We start from the raw sequence: 21,385 nt of genomic DNA on the forward strand, positions 1-21,385 counted from the left end.
GAAGGAGAGTAGAGCAGTGGTTGTACTGTGATGAGCTGGCATTTGGACAGGAGATTGTGAAGGGTTAGGTAGTGTAGAAGTTGTTTGTGAACACATCTTTCCATAATTTTAGCTAGAGGAGACAGTATAGCTATTGGTCTGTAGTTGGAAGTTTCCGTGGAGTTACCTCCTTTATGAAGTGGGATAATGTAAGAAACTTTCCAAATAGAGGATGGTGGCTTCAGTTATAGTCCTGTTTATTAGGATCGATATGGGATAGGCTATTGTGTCAGCCGCTATTTGTAAGTACTCCGCTGGGAGGTGATCTGCTGCTAGGGTAGTTGGTTTCAGTTTTTAAGAGGGTGCAAATATAGGCTGTGGAAACCGGTTTTAGGCTAAAGGAGGGAGGAGCAGGGTTATTCTTATGGGAGGAGGGAGTTGAGGAGTTAGTTAACTGATTAGCTAGAGACTGGATGGTCTCAGTAAAAAAAGAGTTAAAGGTGTTGGCTACATCTACTGGGTCTTTCCCGATTAGTTTCTCAGGGGTAGGGGTGGAGGATTTACCTGGATGGAGAAGATTATTAAATCCTGCCCAGAACTTCTTTGGATTCTGTTGGTGCTTATTCTGCAGGTGGCAGAAGTACTGTTTTTTATCCTGGGTAATGATGAAATGAAATATATATGTATATAGGTGTCTTACTTGATATTCCTACGCTTTCTTAGCCGTGGTTTTATGGAAGCTCTCTCGTTAAGGCCTGTCCCATTATCTGCCCTTAAACGTATGATCCAATCACTTTCCTTGCTTTCGGTGTGATTATCTGCCCTTAAACGTATGATCCAATCACTTTCCTTGCTTTCGGTGGGAAAGTGATTGGATCATACGTTTAAGGGCAGATAATGGGACAGGCCTTAATGAGAGAGCTTCCATAAAACCATGGCTAAGAAAGCGTAGGAATATCAAGTAAGACACCTATATACATATATATATAGGACAGATACATATTTTGCGTTTACTTAGGCCTTATACATACAGTCTTAGTTTTGATACATTAGTCACAAATATAATATATATATATATTCATCTATGGTTTTCCTATAGGATGTATACAGGATTTTTTATCGTTTTTAAACATTTTGAAATCTGTTCTCTTATATTTTTACGTATTTTTTATTTATATTTATATTTATATATTTATAGATATGATTTTTTATAAGCTATGCAAATAGATTTTTAGATACAATATATGCATAGTGTAATATGTTTTTTTACATAGTACATATCATTTCTATTCATATGTATATTTAATATAAAGTATGTAATACAATATACAATATATAATATATATAGCAATTATATACATTTTTGTTCACATATTTAACATCACTATTTACTATTAAACATGTTAATTATGTATTATATATATTATTTATTGTTTTTTCATTAGTCTCATATACAATTGATGAGATCCGTGCAATATGGAACTTTTTCTTTTATAGATATTCTATTATACATATACTTTTTACTATATATGTATGTATGTGTTTAACAACCATGCATAACATTTTGATGATATTAACACATATATATGTGATGTTCTTTTTGTAAGTCACATATTTGTTTTAGAATCTGTTTTTATTGTTTCTTCTAGATTAGAACAGATTCATTTGTATTTTACGTTTCCCTTTTAAATATGCAATGAGATTGTTTAATGAATTTTTAAGTCAGTGTCATGCCTATATATAGGGCAGTTGTGCTTAATGTATTATTAAAACAGACCTGAAGAAGCTATATTTAGCGAAAGCGCTTGTCTAATAAAGTCTTTTGTTGCTTGTACCATCAGCGTTCATACATTTTTTGTGGACCGAGTTGTTTGTTGGGCATCTACAATTGAGGTTCTCCTGTGGATTTTTACTATCTTTCAAAGTTTATTCAAAATATGTGAAACGTAAGCTTGGCATTAGTTAGATTACTGAAACAACATGTGCAATGATATTAACAGTCAAAGAAAGAAAAGAACTGTTGACAAAAATGCTCATACTGAGATATTTTGATTTGTCCAAGTCAGTCACCTTAAAAAGTAGATGCAAGCCGGAAGAGAGGTAGTGAAATGATTCTTTAAGAAGATAAGACCAGTTGCTTATGGGTCCAGAGTTTTCATTGTCAGAGGACATACACAGAGGGATACTTATGCAGTGATGTTTGAAATAGGATATTTTATTTGTCTTTGTTGACTAGGAAGGTCTGACTGGTCAAGAACATATATGTTACAGTTGTAGTTTGATGCATCAACAGTGACACAAGTGAATTACAGTTCTGAGGCATAAACATAGTTACAAGTTAATTATGTACAATACAATTTGGCTGTTTACATCAGCATGTTCAGAGATCTGACTACAGTATTGTAAGACATTTTTATTTTGAAAGATGATAGTAGAGTGGAGTAGGATAAGAATGAGCAAGCTATAATACTATTTTTGTACTAACAGTACTATGTATGAATGAAATAAAAGTCTGTCTGTAAATGGGTGGTGAAGAGGTTAAGGAGAGGAATAACAGATGAGAAGATGAGATTCAGGTGACAATAGTATGTTTTGTTTGATAAAAGGTGTAAGCCATTTATCAAAGGCATTAGAAATAATTAATATAATGCAGTTTCAAGTAAAAAGAAAAATAAAGGTGGGATTGATTTTTTTGGGAAAAAAGTAAGACATGCAACGTATTGTGGAAGATGATTTTTTTTTTGATGGGGAGATAAGTGTGTGTCTCTTGCCCAGTGTTAAACACCCAGATGGCCAAAAAATACACTAAGTGAATGTGTATGTGGCAACCAACAGCCTGCAGGGCAGTATAAAAGAAATTGTGGAATTTTACAGGAATATTGGAAGCTCATATGAAACAGCTGGGAATTGCCACTACTGAGGACGCTGAATACCTGCAAGAGCAGCAGGTGGTAATAGGGCCACTTAAACAGAAAATTGTAGGGATGGAGGAAGAGTCAGCATGGACAGTTAAAAGACATCATGACCATGTTAAACTGCAGCTTATAGCACTGGAAGGCAAAGCATGAAAACATAATTATATGGCGTGATGAAGGGTGAAGAAAAATGATTTCTTAGATTATGTGGGAAACAAAATGGCAGAAGAGAATGATTTAACAAATGATGTCTTGTGTATTGCATCAGCAAAGTGTTTACCAGTGATGGAAGGGGAAGTAAGGAATAGAAAATCTAGTACAGTTTTGATTATATTTTTGACTTGCCTTCCAGAGCAGTTGCTTTCTCTTTCTGTCTCTCTCTCTCTCTCTCTCTCTCTCTTATAGTATGTCAGCCAGGCAGAAAATTGGCTGTATCAGGGATATTGGTGTTTGGGGAACAAGAATATGCAGTGTAACTCTGAGGAGAAGCCATCCCTGCTTTATTGCTGAGCTGAGCATATGGAACTGTAAAGGACTGAGCTGTCTTTCCCCACAATATCAAAGTTGTTTTGAAATGGAGAAAGTGCTGTGCATTTGACAATTCTAATAAGGCAACTAAGAAAATAAAATAAAAAAAAACTGACAGTGAGACCGATAACATTTAAAAATTGGGCAGATGAAAACAGAGGAAATGAATGGGTTGAAATGTTGAGTTCATATATGGCTCTGTTTGTAAGAACAGTTCCTGGTACAAGATGATTAGGTGGACTGGGGAGTTAAAATGATTGTCAGTTTAAAGAAAATAGAGTTTGTGAGTAAGACACTAGATAATAACAATACAGAAGTGCTGTTGTCCAGTCAGGGTGAATAAGCCAATTAAACTGTGTTTCTTATTGCCTTAAAGGGAAGTTTTTTTTGGGGGGATGGGGTGTTATCTTTCAGTTAAATATTAATCTGCATGGAATAATTTAAGATCTTTCCATGTGCTGGAGTTTGGCCTTGTCTAAAAAGATAAATAGATGTTTCAGTGTTTGTTAAAATGGAGATGAAGTGTAATATTTTAATTGCTACACAAAAGAAAAGGTTGTTTTGTCACTGTGAAAGCTGGTTATAACTGTTTTTGGAGAAAAAATAATTACCTACCCTGACAAAACAGGTTCAAAAACTTCTATTCAGTACTAGCCAGTACTACTCTTCAACTAATCTTTCCCCAACTTGATCTGTCAGTCCATCTGTCTTTGTTAAAAGGAGGAGGTAAAGTCAGTCTAAAGCAGGGTCCCATAAAGAAGCAATCTGAATGTGTTTTTTTTTCTTTATAGCAGTACAACCAACCCAGTGTTGCTTGCTGCTGTTCATAATCCATCTAACCATCTACAGCCCCTTTTCCCATGGGGATGGGGCATCACTTCAACAGTAACAATCATCTAAAGTCAAGGTTTAAACCGCAGGGTGGCTAACCCTGCAGTAGTAATTGTTCTGCACCAGACACTTGCACGCACACTCTAAATTACGATCAATTTATAGTGTACAATCCATGTACTGCATGCTTTTGCTGTTTTTCATAATGCAGATAGGAAAATGGAGACATTTATTTAAGGGCAAAAATATGCCTCGTAATGACTGTGCTGAATGCAGAAACAACAGCTGTGATGCCTCTCTGTTTAACGTATTAGGACAAGCATCCAGAGAGCTAGCCATAGAAGTATCCTAAAATGAATTTCTACAAGTAGATAAAAAGGAGATTCAAGGAAACTGAGTTTCAGAATATCTAGAGGGACTGTCTAGTGACTTGTTTTGCACTAAAAAAATATCTAATGCATTTCCTGTTTACCATTGCTTTACTAAAATATTCAGAGTTCTTGTACCTTGGCAAGCATGCCTTGCAGGAAATATGTAACACCGTGAAACACTGTTACAATGGATAATAGCAGATTCAAAATGACCAAAGTCAATAAATAAACATACACAATAGTAGTCTAAGCAATTCTTTCATAGGTAATACCAGAGTTATCTCTTTTGGAACCAGTGTGTTGTATTTAACATACAGGACTATGATCATCTCTCCAGTAATGACTAATTATATGTTTGAGACATGAATACCAAGAAATGTACCTCAAGAGCAGAGATGCATCAGAAAGGTTTTTGATGAGCTTGTCTTTTCCCCCTTATTTCATAGAATAATTGTGATGCTGCATACACCACAATGAAATGAGCTTATCATTTTTTACAAATACTTTTAATCTGATGGATTGCTGACTTCTTAGCAGAATGAAATTCTTAAGAACCAGTAACAGAAGTATAGGTTGTAGAAACCCTTAAGTATTCAAGATTTTGTGTTGCATTTTAATGTTTACAGTAACATACAAGCGCAGTAGTACTCCATTCATACTGGTACTTCTAAGTTTTTATTTTTGCATTTAGTTGTTTAACTAACAGTCGTGACAGTGAAAATCTAATTCTTGGGAACACAAGCCTGGCTTGTGACAGTAATGTTTTACTCTTCGATCCTTATCCATCGGACTACATGAACAGGTCCTGTGTAAATGACTGGATATTTTATATTGCATCCATGTTCAAAACACTGACAGTGGAAGACAGAGACAATTCTGGCATATTGAAAAGTAGCAGAAGTAGGTCAGGATTGTGATTAATTTTTCGGGAGAGAGAATATTAATGCCATAAGCTCTATATCTACCGGGTATGATAAACTTGATCAGAATACTTTTAGAGAGGAGACAGATCGAGCCATTAGGAAATAATGTTAATGGCAAAACACTGAATACGTTTTTAAAAAACATGCAGTTAGCATTGTTGCCTCACAGCAAGAGGTTCTCAGGTTCAATTTTTAGCTGGGGCTCCTTCTGTGTGGAGTCTACATGTCCTCCCTGGATTTGTTTGGGTTTTCTCCAGGTTTCCTTCCACGTTATAAAGACATGCGTCTGGAACATTTCTTCCCAGGCCTCTGGTGTATATAGGCTTTGTCCTAGTCGGACTTTCTCAGTTAACAAATGTTAAATCAATAAAAAAATAAATAAATGATGCCCTGTGAGGTCTTAGTCACAAGGACAGAAACTAGAATTAATCCCAACTGAAGTAATTATGTTTTGCTGCATGACCTTGATGGACAGGAAGACTGTTTTCCTTTGCATTATCTTGTTCAGTATGCAGATTCCTCTACCTTCATCTGCTCAACAAACAAACTCTTTAAAAAAGCAGGTGACCAAACCAGTAAGATCATTAAATGAAATAATTTCTGTTGTTGCTCCCTTTTAGCTTCACTGGATTCCTGCTTGCTTGACAACACAGCAGAGGCTTTGCTGCAAGCTGCAAATATATAGTTCTTCTATTGCCTTCAACTCTACACAGTCTGCAAATATGTTCTAACCCCCTTGTTTAACTTGGGTGGGGGGCAGCTTTGCAGACTTGTTTGAAGTTGTGTGTACTGAACAGTGCAGCTGGTGCTTAGCTTTATTTTACTGCTTTATCATACACATTGGTCAGTGACTCTTTTACTACTTTACCTGTGTATCTTGCATTGTAGGTTCACAGGTAGTTTCTAGGCATGCAATCCAAATGCCTAGCCCAGTCTTCCTCTTACCTCAGTCTCTGGTTAAGTGGCCACCCAGAGTTACACAGAAAGCAAAAGGAGAGACAGGGAATTAAACTTTGGATTACAGCTTGTTAATAGCACATATTCTTAGTCCTCTTCACTTAACCATAAGGTGACAGATAACTCTTTATTTTAAATCATAATCATTACTCATTCCCATTAAATTTGTTCAAGTTCTTTGTACTGATATATTTCTTACATTTGTTGTAGATACACTAGGTCTTTGAAGTGGCATATTTTGAGTTATATATTCTATTGATAATATTTCTTCTAATATTTTATCTGTGACCATGTTGGGGCTGAAATGTGTCTACTCAGGGTCAGTTCACTTAACTACCTAATAAAGAACACAAACTAAATAACTAAGGTATAGATTCATAGCCTCTTTCTCCTCCTTCCTGCAGGTTATTAACACAGGTCCAAGCAGCTTGCCAGGAGCTACTGTTCACATACTCATTCCAAATCGCCTTTTAGCCACGGGAACAGATGTTTTTCTTGTTCTGGAAGCAACAGTAAGTGTAATTAGAATATGCTGACTACATTTTCAGTGCTATGCAAGGTAGGTAAGTAGCATTTTAAACTGAGCCACGTATATGCATGAATTGGATAGCAGCAAGCTGCTTGCATAAATACATCTGGAACCAGATAATTTACATTGTCGATTTCATTCAATAATGAAACAGTTGGATCACATTAGAGGGATTATGATTTTTGTGTCTGATTTTAGAAAGATCAGCATGAAAATCTACTTAGATATTTTACCTGTAATTATTGAGAAATATTTTTCTACCCGTCATTTTGTTAGCTCTGTTGTTTTATAAAGTAGGAATGTTGCAGAGGTAGTCACTACCAACAGTTTTATGACATTTTTGGAGCAGTTTGTGTATGTTTATGTTTTTTATGTTGATGCAGAGACGTAGTAGTTCTATGTTTCTGCCAGAGTTCTGTATTTCTTTTTTTTTTCAAAACAAGTTTATTGTTTTAACATACAAGAGAAATATCATAACAATTTTATACAAGTAATTAAAAATAGATATGATTATAACATTCAACAAAACAACCAAAGTATTTGCAAAGACATCCACTACAATCAGATCAATTAATTAAACTAAAATACCATGCTATTGAAATTAAGATTTTTTTAACAGGTTTTGTAAATTATCCCATACAATATAATAAGATGTTTTTCTAGTTGTTCTTGACCTTATTGTGTTTATTTCCATATGGCACACTATATTCATAACATTTTAAATTCATTGAACGAAGGAGGTGTATCTGAAATCCAATTTCTGGTTATTATTTTCCTAGCCACTGCTAGAATAGACCATAACAAGGGAAGCTTAACCTTTTAACACTTTGAGGTACAGGTGTGTTGAATAATATAAGAGATTTAGAAATAATGAAATTATCTGTAAAAAGAGCCTGCAAAAATTCATTAATTGACTTCCAGTATTCTTTCAATTTTATACAGTCATAAAACATATGAGCCCAGTCAGCATTAATTTCTACATTACATCTTTTACATAGATTATCTTTATTATTTATTTTATTCATCATCAAAGGTGTATAAAAAGATCTATGTAAGAATTTCCATGTATAAAGTCTCCAGACAATGGAAGACATAGTTCTATAGGCAGATTCCAATATATATTGTTTATCTTGTTGATTTGGTGGGTCCCCATTAATGGAAGTGAAATAATTCCAATATGTATCTACACTATAAAAAGTTTCTTGTCTGATAATTTTATGTATGTATGAAAGCTTACCTTTATCAGAAACTTTATGTTGTAAATTTAATATCAAGTAATCAATCAGTGTTGGAATAGATTCTTTAACTGTTATAGACATTAGATCTATTTTATTAATGAGATGTTGTCTAAAGGTCTGAACCTCTAACCAGCAAGTTTCTCTTAGATCAAATTCTTGTTTTAAGAAATCTAGATTTTTAACTTTATTATCAGATATCAACTGATACCAGTACTTTAGATCATTATCTATAGCTAAATGAGTTCCTTCAGAAGTAAAAGACAAAAGCATACCCTGAGTATACATTATAGGGAACATAATAAAATTCCATTCCCCATATTTAGGGTGCATGAATATAAAGTTACGATAGCTAATAATAATATTTAATGGGTAACAAACCATATGTTTAGGTGTAATAGGTGAAGTACAAAATTCCTTTAGTAACCATAACATGGAGTTATTTACAATCATATTTTTATGTGTTAAGGAGATTTTCATGAAGTGCATACTAATTAGCTCCCAGTAATCTTTCCATTTTGCAATATATGACTGATCTATTAATAAAGAAATAACTTTTACAATAGAAGATATAGTATATAAATTAAAGTCTGGAAAAGAAATACCCCCTTGAGACCAGCTATTAGTATGTTTCTTTAATGCAATCCTAGGTCTATTAGGTGCCCATAGGAAATTTAACATTAGTGTATTCAGTTTCTTGATAATTATTTTTGTAGGTGGAAGTATTATTGATTGTATTAAGTATAAAATCTTGGGGAATATTATCATTTTAATAATTGTAAGTCTCTCCTCCATAGTAAAAAACATATTATTCCAGGTATTAAAAATATTTTGTATATTAAGAAAACAGGTATTATAATTATTATATATAATAGATTTAATATCTTTAGATAATATTATACCTAAATAAGTTATCTGACCTGAATTGGGTACATATTTAGTAAAATCACTAATGAGAATATTTTTTCGTGTATATATATAGGTAGTATTTTAGTTTTTTCTTCATTGAATATTAAACCAGAAATACTTTTAAAATTCATCATTTTATCAAATAGAGACTTCATAGATGAATTAGATCCTGCTGATGTAATTAGCACATCATCTGCAAAAAGTTGAATTTTGGATATTGTATTTTCATCTATTTCAAAACCCTCTATGTCAGTACTGTTTCTGATCAAATTAGCCCAAGGCTCCATTATTAAAGTGAATAATAGTGGAGAAAGTGGACACCCTTGTTTTGTACCTTTAAAAATGGGTATTTTTTGTGAGACATATGTTCCTACCTTAATATAAGCCAATGTTCCTTTGTATAAATGCTCAATTAGATTTACAAATGCATCTGAGAAGTTTGTGCACTTCAGTAAGGTAAACAGATTAGTCCCAAATTACTGAATCAAATGCTGAACTTATATCAAGACTAATAAGTGTTAAATCTTTCTTTTTCCTATTTACAAAATCAATTAATGTTAAAGTTCTTCTTATATTATCAAAAGTATTTCTATTTACAATGAAGCCTGTCTGATCTATATCTATAATGCCAGGGATGACTGTCTTCAATCTATCAGCAAAAATACTCATAAACATTTTATAATCAACATTAAGTAATGAGATGGGCCGATATGAAGTACATCTAGTTGGATCTTTATTAGGTTTTAAAATTGGCGAAATAAATGTATATTGCCAAGATGGGGGGGTTATTAACTCAGTTTGGGCCAAAATAAAAACCTTATGTATTAATGAGTATGTACTTTTAGAAAGGATTTTATATATCTCTGATATAATACCATCATTACCCGGTGCTTTGTTTGATTTAAGCTTATTTATTTGTGTAATAACATCTGTATATGAAATACTTTTGCCCAGTAGTTTAATCTGTTGTTTATTAAGCTTTTTATTCATGTTTGTGGTTATAAACTCCTTTATTTTATCTTTAGGTTCCATGTTAATGTTATTATGATTAATTTTGTGAAAGTGATTTCTAAATCCATCTAGTATATCTGGTAGACTAGAAACATTCTTCTTTTTCCTTAGAGAAAAGATTTCTTTGATATGATTTTGTTTATTCAACCTTTTTGTTTTATTTTTAAGTCTATGTAAGTATTTGGGGCTTATTGAGTAAGACAAAAACTTGTATTTCTCTAAAGTTATTTTAACTTTATGAGTTAAAATTTCTTTGTATTTCTCATTTAGTTTGTTTAATTCTTCAATAACTTTCTTGTCCATAATATTTTCTTTATTATTATGTTTATAAGAGTCTAATTTACTTTGAATATCTAACAATTCCTTATCCCAAGATTTCCTTTTATTATTATACCATCTGATACTTTGTCCATATAGATATGATTTTAAGGCATCCCAAACATAGACAATGGAGACTTCAGGAGTATTATTTATGTCTAAAAAATGTTGTACTTCTGAAAGTATATAATCTTTATAGTCTTTTAGTTGAGTTAAGTATGCTGGTATCCTTTTGATCTGAACATTGTGAGTATTTTTTTATCATGAACTCAAAAACAATTGAATTCTGATCAGATATAGGACATGAAATGATTTTGGAATTAATTAAATCTGTTACCATCTGGTTAGAGATAAAGACCCTATCTATTTTTGAATAAGTTTTGTATCTGTTAGAAAAAAAGGTGTATGGTAATGATTTTGAATCTATCTGATTATTAATATCATTCAAATGATAAGAATTAGCAAAATCATTTAAATGTTTTGCATTAGATGTAATTCTTCTTTTTCCTATAATGGTAGTATCACTTTCATGTAGTATACAATTAAAGTCACCAGCTAAAATAATATAATAATAATAAAAAATAAAATAAGTAATGAGAAAACGGAATACGCAATATTCCCCACTACTAAAAGGTGATCCAACTGTGATAAACAATAGGAATGTTAGAAATATAGGCATTGGAAATGAAGAAATCCCGAGATTGATATTTACTTACCACAAGGGATGTGAATGGATACAAAAAGGAATACACGAAATTTGGAACATTTTTTCCAAGATGTCTAATAGTTTATCCATTTTCCAACAACCATTAAAATTTACGTATAGGAAAAATCTTAATTTTAAAAAAATATTTGAGAAGAAAAATTTGGTAGATAAAGGGGTGACAAACAAGATTGGAACACACAAATGTGGTAGATGTGGACAATGTTCATTCATTTCTGGTAAGAAAGAAATATTTTTGAAAGGATGTGAAGGCAAGCTTAGGGTCAAAGGGTATTTCACATGTAATACCAAGGGGGTTGTATACCTTGCCTATTGTGTAACCTGTGGAGGATACTATGTGGGCAAGACAGAACGCCAACTCAGAAAACGTATTTACGAGCATATGAGAGACATTACCAGGAAGAACGAGAACAATGCCCTATTTAGACACACAAACATTTGTGGGAATGCCAATTTCAAATTTTGGGTATTAGAAGAAGTGAAAAAGAATGATAGAGGAGGAGATTGGGAATCCCTATTAGAGTATAGAGAATTAATTTGGCAGCTTAAATTGGATGCCTGTGGACCCAAAGGGATGAATGACCACCTTTCTATAAAACCAGCTTTAAAGCTTTTGGCAAACAACCCTAAATAAAAACAAAATAAAGATAAAATAAAATAAAATAAAAATAAAATAATATAAAATTAACACTAACATATAATACAAAACTCCTATGACTAAGATAACATATTTTAACAGTGCAATATTTTAACATTTTAACATATAAATATAATTAATACTAATATTAATATTATATATTGATTATTTATTTATTTATTTAATAGTTGTTTTAAACAAGAAATAACACAATATAATACATAGGTTGAACTTATAGTATTTCAAGTGTATTATAGTTTTTTGATAGATGGAATTAAATTAATACTTATTTCTGTATGTATTTATAATTATACTATTGTATGAAGTACAAAGACACACAGACAGTTGTTTTGCACTTTGCACTTTATAATTGTATTCATTTTATACTTGTATTTATATTAATTAATATTTGGATATTTACATGTAGAAAACAAACATTGCCATATATTAACACCATTATTTGTGTTGGGTTAGGCACTTTTTATGTAAAGATGTCCCATGCATTAAATAGGACCTAAACACAGCACTCAAACAAAGGGTTACATTTTAATTGTATGGAATTAATCAATTATTAACTAATTAGCCAACCAATAAGGGCTTGCAATATGTATATAAAAGATGGTGGATTTTTATTGTAATTTGTGATTCTGATGAAGGTGTTTATGTAAAGACGAAAGCGCGCTCAATCACCAGTGTATTTTATTCATGTCAGCTTGTGTTTTTTGTGATTTTTGTGGCATTAAAACGTTGGACTAACTTCAGCCTGATATTCCTTTATGAATGCTTTGCAGAACATCCAAGTGGTAACTGGAGGACAGCCCTTTATGGTACAGCGACGGAGTTTTATTTCTTTTGGTAATTGTTGTGTGGCGTGGTGTTCGAGTTCAGTGGTTCTTTGTCTACAACCGTTGTTGATACGAGGGAATCCCCATGGAAGACGAAACTTCACTGTTAAGCCAACTCGTTCGGCTTATACGAGCGCATTCGGAGGGAGGAACATGTGTGAATCAGTCACCCGGGTCGAGTGGATCCATTCCTTGTGCACAGCGTAGTCCGGAAGCGGCGGATACTTCTGGTGTGAGGACCGGAGGTGTGAGGGAGAACAGATGCCGTGATTCCAACCACGACAATGGTACACAAGGTATTCTACCAGGTTCAAGCGGGGATAATGGCAATAAGGCTGATACGCGAGCCAAACAGCGTGGATTGGACTGCTACAATGAAGTAGACTTTACGGAATGGCTCGACCGGTCATTTTCAAAGGTGGAGGATGGAATGGTTAATGTACGCCAAGACTGTAGTTGCTACAAGGACAATTGTAAGACTTTAGAATTTGAACTGAACAGATACAGGAATTTAAGCCTGGACAATTGGTATTTGTCTCAATGTGTAGAACGTAAAATAGTGCCTAAAGGCCTTAGGCTAAATAAATACCCCAACAACATACGGGGAAATGGTGAGTTATTTGCAACCATCTCTGATATTTTAAATGAATGTGGTATTCAAATTTTAAAAGCTATGATTAATAGTAATGCAGACATTTTGACCGATAGTAAAAAGAGAATTGATGCAATTCAAAAAGAAATTAGGAATGATTTACTTTTTACTATTAAAGAGTATAAAGAAATATATCATAAAGTACTGCATGATGTCGATAACAATGTGTTGGTTAATCACAAAAGGAAATTAAAGAAAATGGACCGGGATATACGTGACTATCAAGAAGGGAGGGCTTACATAGATCCCCACAAAACTAATAGAAGATTTTCAAGGTACCAGAATTTGGGACAGAATGGTAGGGACAATAGGAGTAATTTACCCGGACCATATAGGAATACTTTTGGGGAAAACAATACATGGTATGGGAATCAGGGGTTGAATATGAATATGAATATGAATACAAATAATATTAGTGACAATGATGGAATGAACCAGGATGACCCTTTAGGGGAAGCAATGGGGGAGGGACCCCGAAGATCAGAGAGATTAAGGAATCAGAATGGGAATCATATACATACATATGCAGAAGAAACGGGGGACAACCCCTACAGGAAACAAGGGGGGAACAGATACAGGTAGGGGGTGCAATTGAACCCATTGAATTGAATGGATTAGAGATTACAAGGAACCCCGATGTACATATAGAATATGAACACAGTAGTGAAGGAATTTTCCCCATGGTGAAATTACATTTAGGATGTCCAGACAACAAAACAGATGGCAATGTAATTGAGTTAGGTGATAATATGGCAAACGGTACACTTGAAAATGAAGGAATTAATATGTGCAAAGTTTTTACATGTGATAATTTTAACATTTATAACTTCACTGACCTAGAAGTTACAATGGAGTTTTTTAAGCTTTTTACAAAAGGGTTTTCATTTATACCTACACAGAAACCCAAAATTGAGAATATATTACTGGATATAAAGTTATTTGCGAGGAAGTTAAACTTAAAGAATATATTTCAAAGTGAAGAAGCAAATAGCTGCCAAGGGCTAAAAAGGAGAAGTATTTTTAACCCACCCCTACACAATGATATTTCCAATTTTGAGAATTGTACTTTTAATATGGTTAGGGAGGGTTACCTATCACATAAAATAGACAGGGAAGAAGTGAATTTAACGGATGATGAAGCCAAAGTGTTAAAAATGTTACAGGACAATGAAAGAATTAGAATCATGAAGCCTGACAAGGGGGGCGGGGTAGTCTTGATGGGCCACTGGGACTACACAAACAGGATGGTTGAAATTTTGAGCCAGGGTGATAGATATCAAATAGCATCAAGGAATGAGATGAACATCTGGTACAGTAAAATTGATCATTACTTGGAAGATAATTTGATGCAAGGTTTTATAGACCTGGATTTATATAAATTTTTGAGGGTACCTAAACCAGTAATCCCTGAGGTCTTTGGGATACCCAAGATACATAAGGACGTACAAAATCCCCCACTTAGGTCTATCGTTACTTTCCAATGTTCTAAGACACAAACATTAGCAATATTTGTAGATAACAAACTCAAACCTTTATATAATTATTATCCCCATATATTAATAGATTCATGGGATTTTTTGGAAAAATTTAATACTATCCCCTATGATGACAATTATGGGTTTATTACCATCGATGTTAAAGACCTTTTCTCAGTAATACCTCACAGTACTGGACTTAAATGGTTTGAGGAAATGTTAATAGAGTTCAAATTTTTAAATAATATAGACTTTAGATTAGTATTAGAATACATTGAAGTAGTTTTGAAGAACAACTTTATTTATTTCCAGGGGGACATATATCATCAGATTGGGGGGGTGGCTATGGGATCAGCCTGTGCCCCAATCTATGCAAACATCATAATGCTCTACTGGGAACGTGAATTTGTATTTAAATCCAAATTTTGGAGTTACATAAAACAATACTTCCGATTTTTGGATGATATTTTTATTGTTTGGAATGGTGATACAGCCTTGATTAAGGAATTCATACAATATATACACGAGACTACTAATTTTTTAGAGTTTACTTATCAATACAATATGGAGTATGCTGACTACCTTGATGTAACTCTAATAAAGAATAGAGAAGACAAGCAATATCAATCAAGGGTATACAGGAAAAGTTGTTTTTCTAACACCTACGTTCATTTCCAAAGTGACCACCCCCTATATTTAAAAAGGAACATTATTAAGGGGCAAATGGTCAGAGCCTCTAGGATGACTAGTGATAATAAAGAGTGTAGGTATGAAATGGACAAAATACAAGGTTTTTTCAAGGAAAGAGGGTATCCCACTGAACTAATTAAGAATATAAAAAGGGAAGTAATGAGAAAACGGAATACGCAATATTCCCCACTACTAAAAGGTGATCCAACTGTGATAAACAATAGGAATGTTAGAAATATAGGCATTGGAAATGAAGAAATCCCGAGATTGATATTTACTTACCACAAGGGATGTGAATGGATACAAAAAGGAATACATGAAATTTGGAACATTTTTTCCAAGATGTCTAATAGTTTATCCATTTTCCAACAACCATTAAAATTTACGTATAGGAAAAATCTTAATTTTAAAAAATTATTTTAAAAAATTATTTGAGAAGAAAAATTTGGTAGATAAAGGGGTGACAAACAAGATTGGAACACACAAATGTGGTAGATGTGGACAATGTTCATTCATTTCTGGTAAGAAAGAAATATTTTTGAAAGGCTGTGAAGGCAAGCTTAGGGTCAAAGGGTATTTCACATGTAATACCAAGGGGGTTGTATACCTTGCCTACTGTGTAACCTGTGGAGGATACTATGTGGGCAAGACGGAACGCCAACTCAGAAAACGTATTTACGAGCATATGAGAGACATTACCAGGAAGAACGAGAACAATGCCCTATTTAGACACACAAACATTTGTGGAAATGCCAATTTCAAATTTTGGGTATTAGAAGAAGTGAAAAAGAATGACAGAGGAGGAGATTGGGAATCCCTATTAGAGTATAGAGAATTAATTTGGCAGCTTAAATTGGATGCCTGTGGACCCAAAGGGATGAATGACCACTTTTCTATAAAACCAGCTTTAAAGCTTTTGGCAAACAACCCTAAATAAAAACAAAATAAAGATAAAATAAAATAAAATAAAAATAAAATAATATAAAATTAACACTAACATATAATACAAAACTCCTATGACTAAGATAAAATATTTTAACAGTGCAATATTTTAACATTTTAACATATAAATATAATTAATACTAATATTAATATTATATATTGATTATTTATTTATTTATTTAATAGTTGTTTTAAACAAGAAATAACACAATATAATGCATAGGTTGAACTTATAGTATTTCAAGTGTATTATAGTTTTTTGATAGATGGAATTAAATTAATACTTATTTCTGTATGTATTTATAATTATACTATTGTATGAAGTACAAAGACACACAGACAGTTGTTTTGCACTTTGCACTTTATAATTGTATTCATTTTATACTTGTATTTATATTAATTAATATTTGGATATTTACATGTAGAAAACAAACATTGCCATATATTAACACCATTATTTGTGTTGGGTTAGGCACTTTTTATGTAAAGATGTCCCATGCATTAAATAGGACCTAAACACAGCACTCAAACAAAGGGTTACATTTTAATTGTATGGAATTAATCAATTATTAACTAATTAGCCAACCAATAAGGGCTTGCAATATGTATATAAAAGATGGTGGATTTTTATTGTAATTTGTGATTCTGATGAAGGTGTTTATGTAAAGACGAAAGCGCGCTCAATCACCAGTGTATTTTATTCATGTCAGCTTGTGTTTTTTGTGATTTTTGTGGCATTAAAACGTTGGACTAACTTCAGCCTGATATTCCTTTATGAATGCTTTGCAGAACATCCAAGTGGTAACTGGAGGACAGCCCTTTATGGTACAGCGACGGAGTTTTATTTCTTTTGGTAATTGTTGTGTGGCGTGGTGTTCGAGTTCAGTGGTAAAATAATATCTCCTATAGAGAATGATATGATCTTATCAAGATGGTGTTTCACTGTATTAATACCAATTCCAGGTTTCCAATATACATTAATTAATGTGTAAGTCTTCCCATTAATTTGTATTGTAACCATACACAACATTCCTTTATCATCCTGATAAGACTTAATGGTTTTAGGAATGGGCATACTTTTATTCCATAAAATAGCCACTCCTCTTTTTTTCTGAGTGTGCTCTGAACTAACCAATACTGTATATTTGTTTGTGGCTAGTTTATCAATATCTTTTTTCAAGAGATGGGTTTCTTGAAGGAAGACTAAGTTAGCCTTATGTAAATTAATGTATCTTATTAGGCTTGCCCTTTTACACGGATTATTCAATCCATTAATGTTTAAAGAAATTCCTTTTAAAGATGTCATTTGGCATTTTTAAAACTTAAGAATCTTATGATCAAAATAACAATTAAAAAAATAAGTAATGTTACATCTCCTCCTTTAGGTGTACCTTTAAATATAGCTGTATTTATTGAATCTCTTATGGGATTTTGTATAAGATTCAATTTTGTTTGTAGTGACAATGAGTTTACAAAATGTATTGTGGATGTCAGAACTGTATACATACAACAATGAACAAGTGAAAATAATGTAAGGATTAAACCTTGCATCCAGCCTGGAGTTAAAAACTCCAACTTAGAGTAGTATTTACTACTCAAGTTAACCCCCTACCCTAAGCAGCAGTACCTCAGCTACCACCTTATCAATTTAATACTGGTTATATTTAACTTAAATTAACAGCTTTCAATTCGATTATCTAGCAAGACAAGACTACACATTTGCTAAAACAGCATCATATAAACTAAAATAAACTTTTTTTTTTAAACTATTCATACTACTATATACATCTATTTAATATAATACACTTGTATTCAAATAGCATTCAAATAAACTTGATATTAGGAACCAAGAGGAGAGAGAGAAATAAAAGACGTGAAAGAGGGAGAGAGAGTGAAAGAAAGAGAGAGAGAGAGAGAGAGAGAGAGAGAGAAAAAAAAAAAAGGAAGGCATATTTACATATTAATTTATTCAAAGTATGTAAAAATAAGTTCTAACATTCATTTAAATCGAAAACTTTGGCTAATATGGTTCAGACATTACATATATTAAGATGCATCTATTTTCTGTCATGTAAATGCAGTCAACAGCTTCCAAAAAAGACCTTGAATTACTTGTATATGAGCTTTTTTCTCATACTCATTATTGTCAATAGAATAAAATATCATATTTATAGAAATTGTTATAAATCATACTGCATAGTTATGCAAATTCTCAGAAACACTTGCATTATTGTAAAGAAAGCCATCTGTATTTTGTATATCTATACTGCTGCTTTAAAATGTATCACATGACAACTTCTTCCAGAATAGAGTTATAAAGTTATTTATGCTTGTCAATCAGATGAATTAAATGAGTTATAGTAATGTATATGTTTAGATCATAAGTTTTTAACATAAATTAGTATGCTGCAGTCAATTAAACTTTCAAAAACACTTGTATAAATGTTTCATTTTCTATGCCTTCTAAAATAAGAAATTTGCTTACTACAAGAAACTGCATCATTTAAAATAATTATAACTGACATATTTTATAAATTATAACATAACTATTTAAGTAATTATATAAAATAACTCACATTTAAATGTTAAAGAGTTGCATTTTCCTTCACAGAGTCGCATTTGCAGCAGTTCTACTTCCTGGTAGAGTGTTCTTCCTGAATCTGCGATGTGTCAGTGTGATTTCTGGGTCAAAGGTCAAATTGACTGCTTTCAGCTTCTCTGCGTGAATTCTGAGAGTTGAAGCTTTTAAAACAACTCGAGGACACTGTTCACGAGGTAACCCACATCCCAGATTGTCTCCCTTAACATTTTGGCGGGAATTCTGTTAAAAACTAGTGACAAACATTCATTTAGCAGTATAAATGCATCTAATCATGACAAAACCTTTGCGATGTATTATACAGGTTATTACAGCCTCTATGTAAGTGAAATTAAGCCCAAAGTTATTAATAAGTAATAAAACTCAATATTTTTGCCCCAACTCAATTTTTATGCAAATCTTATTATTTACTGTGCCTGTATGATCAAAAGCATTTCTATATATTAATATGAAAAAATAAAGAGAAAGAATAAAGAAAAGAAAAAGAGAGTAGAAAATAAAAGAGTGTAAAGCAGAAATAGAACAACTGTAAGAGAAAGCTATAAAAAGTATTTACAATGGAATATTACTTACTGCTTATATTAATAAAGATAAAAATAAAACATATTATTTACTATTATTTAGTTCTAATTATTATTAATTGAAGCATGACAGATTATTTGCAAACAAGCATAAGCAGTATAATCAAGAAAGTATAATTAGCAATAGCATTTGAAGAACATATAAACTTTTTTATAAGGAATAAATATGTTATTATTCCATTTATCATATTTTCATTACAGTTTTCTCTCTGCCCTCCCCCACCCCTTACCCACTACATAATCTAAATAGAATGTCATTATTTAAAACAAAGAAAAGAAGAAAAGGAGAAAAAAAAAGAAAAAAATGTATCAAATTACTAACCTTACTTCTCTTTTTCAGAAAGAGAAACAAATTGAATAATAGCTTGTTATTAGTTCCTCAGATATTTTGACTGATTATGAAACAAAACATTTCTTTGCACACAAAAAATAACTTTGATTAAATCTTTTTCAGAATATTTGTGGCTTTCTGGAAATGCAGGAACTATATTTAAAAAGATTAATAATGAAGAAAAATGATGAGAGAAAAAAAAAAGGAAAAAAAAAAACATAGAACAAATCATTTGTTTTTTAGTCTCTTCTTATTTTCTGAAGTCTTCCACGAAGTTTCAGTTGCCAATCTCTTTAATGAAGGACTAGCCCATTCCATTTCCTCTATTTTATCCAAAATCTTATTTTTTTTGATAAACAATAATGCAGAGTCTAAGTCATCAAAAATTTTAGGACCATCAGGAAGGAAGATTTTTAGCTTGGCAGGAAACAGAAGATATGTTTTAAACTGTGCTTTTTTAAGCTCCCTTATTAGTGGCAGAAAAACTTTTCTTTTAGCTATTACCAAGGAAGAATAGTCATTGTCAAAACACACAGTTGTCTCATTAATCTTAACAGGAGCTTTAGCCCAAGCAGATTTAAGAACCATCTCTTTATCAAAAGATGATAGAAATCTAACTATAACTGATCTAGGATAGTTTTTGTTAGAGTTAGCATTAGCTATAGATCTATGTGCTCTTTCGATACCAAAAGAGAATGCTTCTGGTAAGTCTAAAGTTTTAGGGAGCCATGTTGTTAAAAAAGAAGTAATAATGTTACCTTCAATATTTTCTGGCAGTCCAAAAATCCTAATGTTATTGCGCCTAGATCTATTTTCCAGGTCATCAAGCTTTGTTTGTAGATGTGTATTTTGTTTCAGCAGAAACTCAGTGTTGATTTCCTCTTCTTGGATTCTATTTTCCATGTCATTCACAGCCTCTTCTATGCCTGTCATCTGGATCTTCTGTTGTTGCAGGTCTATATGTAACAAGTCTATTTGTTTTGTAGTTTTTTCTATGAAGGTATCAATTTTAGTATCCAGTTTATCCATCTTAGCAGTAAGTTGCTGGATTGTAGTTATCAGAGACTGAAGTTCTTTCTTAATGCTGGAGTCTTGAGAATTTGTCTTACTGGAACTCATTTCAAACTGATAAACTGACAGGAAAATTTCCAAAGTGATTTCTGACAGGAATATTGTTAAAATTTCCTTTCTTTTTTAGATATAGTTCAAGAACTATATAAAACAAACATACTTAGAAAGAAAATTACTTCATAAATTAATTTTTTAAGTAATTAATTCCTGTCAGTGCAGTGAAATTGGTGGAGCTGAAGAAATCTGCTGCTATCCTGTGTTCATCCTTGGCCACGCCCCTTCTGAGTTCTGTATTTCTGACAGGCACCTAACCTAAAAAAAAAATCTCCTTT

The 21,385-nt window shown here is 32.4% G+C and overlaps 1 protein-coding gene across 3 annotated transcripts in view; it reads left to right on the forward strand.

The window, feature by feature from the left end:
* Nucleotides 1–21,385, forward strand: part of ITGA9 (integrin subunit alpha 9) — a 5,160,704-nt gene that overhangs the window by 3,541,604 nt on the left and 1,597,715 nt on the right. For all 3 annotated transcript variants that reach the window (XM_044065011.1, XM_044065010.1, XM_044065009.1), the window contains one exon: nucleotides 6,909–7,016. In XM_044065011.1, the coding sequence (XP_043920946.1) occupies nucleotides 6,909–7,016 (108 nt within the window). The remainder of the gene's footprint in view (nucleotides 1–6,908; nucleotides 7,017–21,385) is intronic.

Source organism: Protopterus annectens, chromosome 3.part0, assembly GCF_019279795.1.
Source record: "Protopterus annectens isolate FY-2018-M chromosome 3.part0, PAN1.0, whole genome shotgun sequence".
In the NCBI taxonomy this organism is placed as follows: domain Eukaryota; kingdom Metazoa; phylum Chordata; order Ceratodontiformes; family Protopteridae; genus Protopterus; species Protopterus annectens.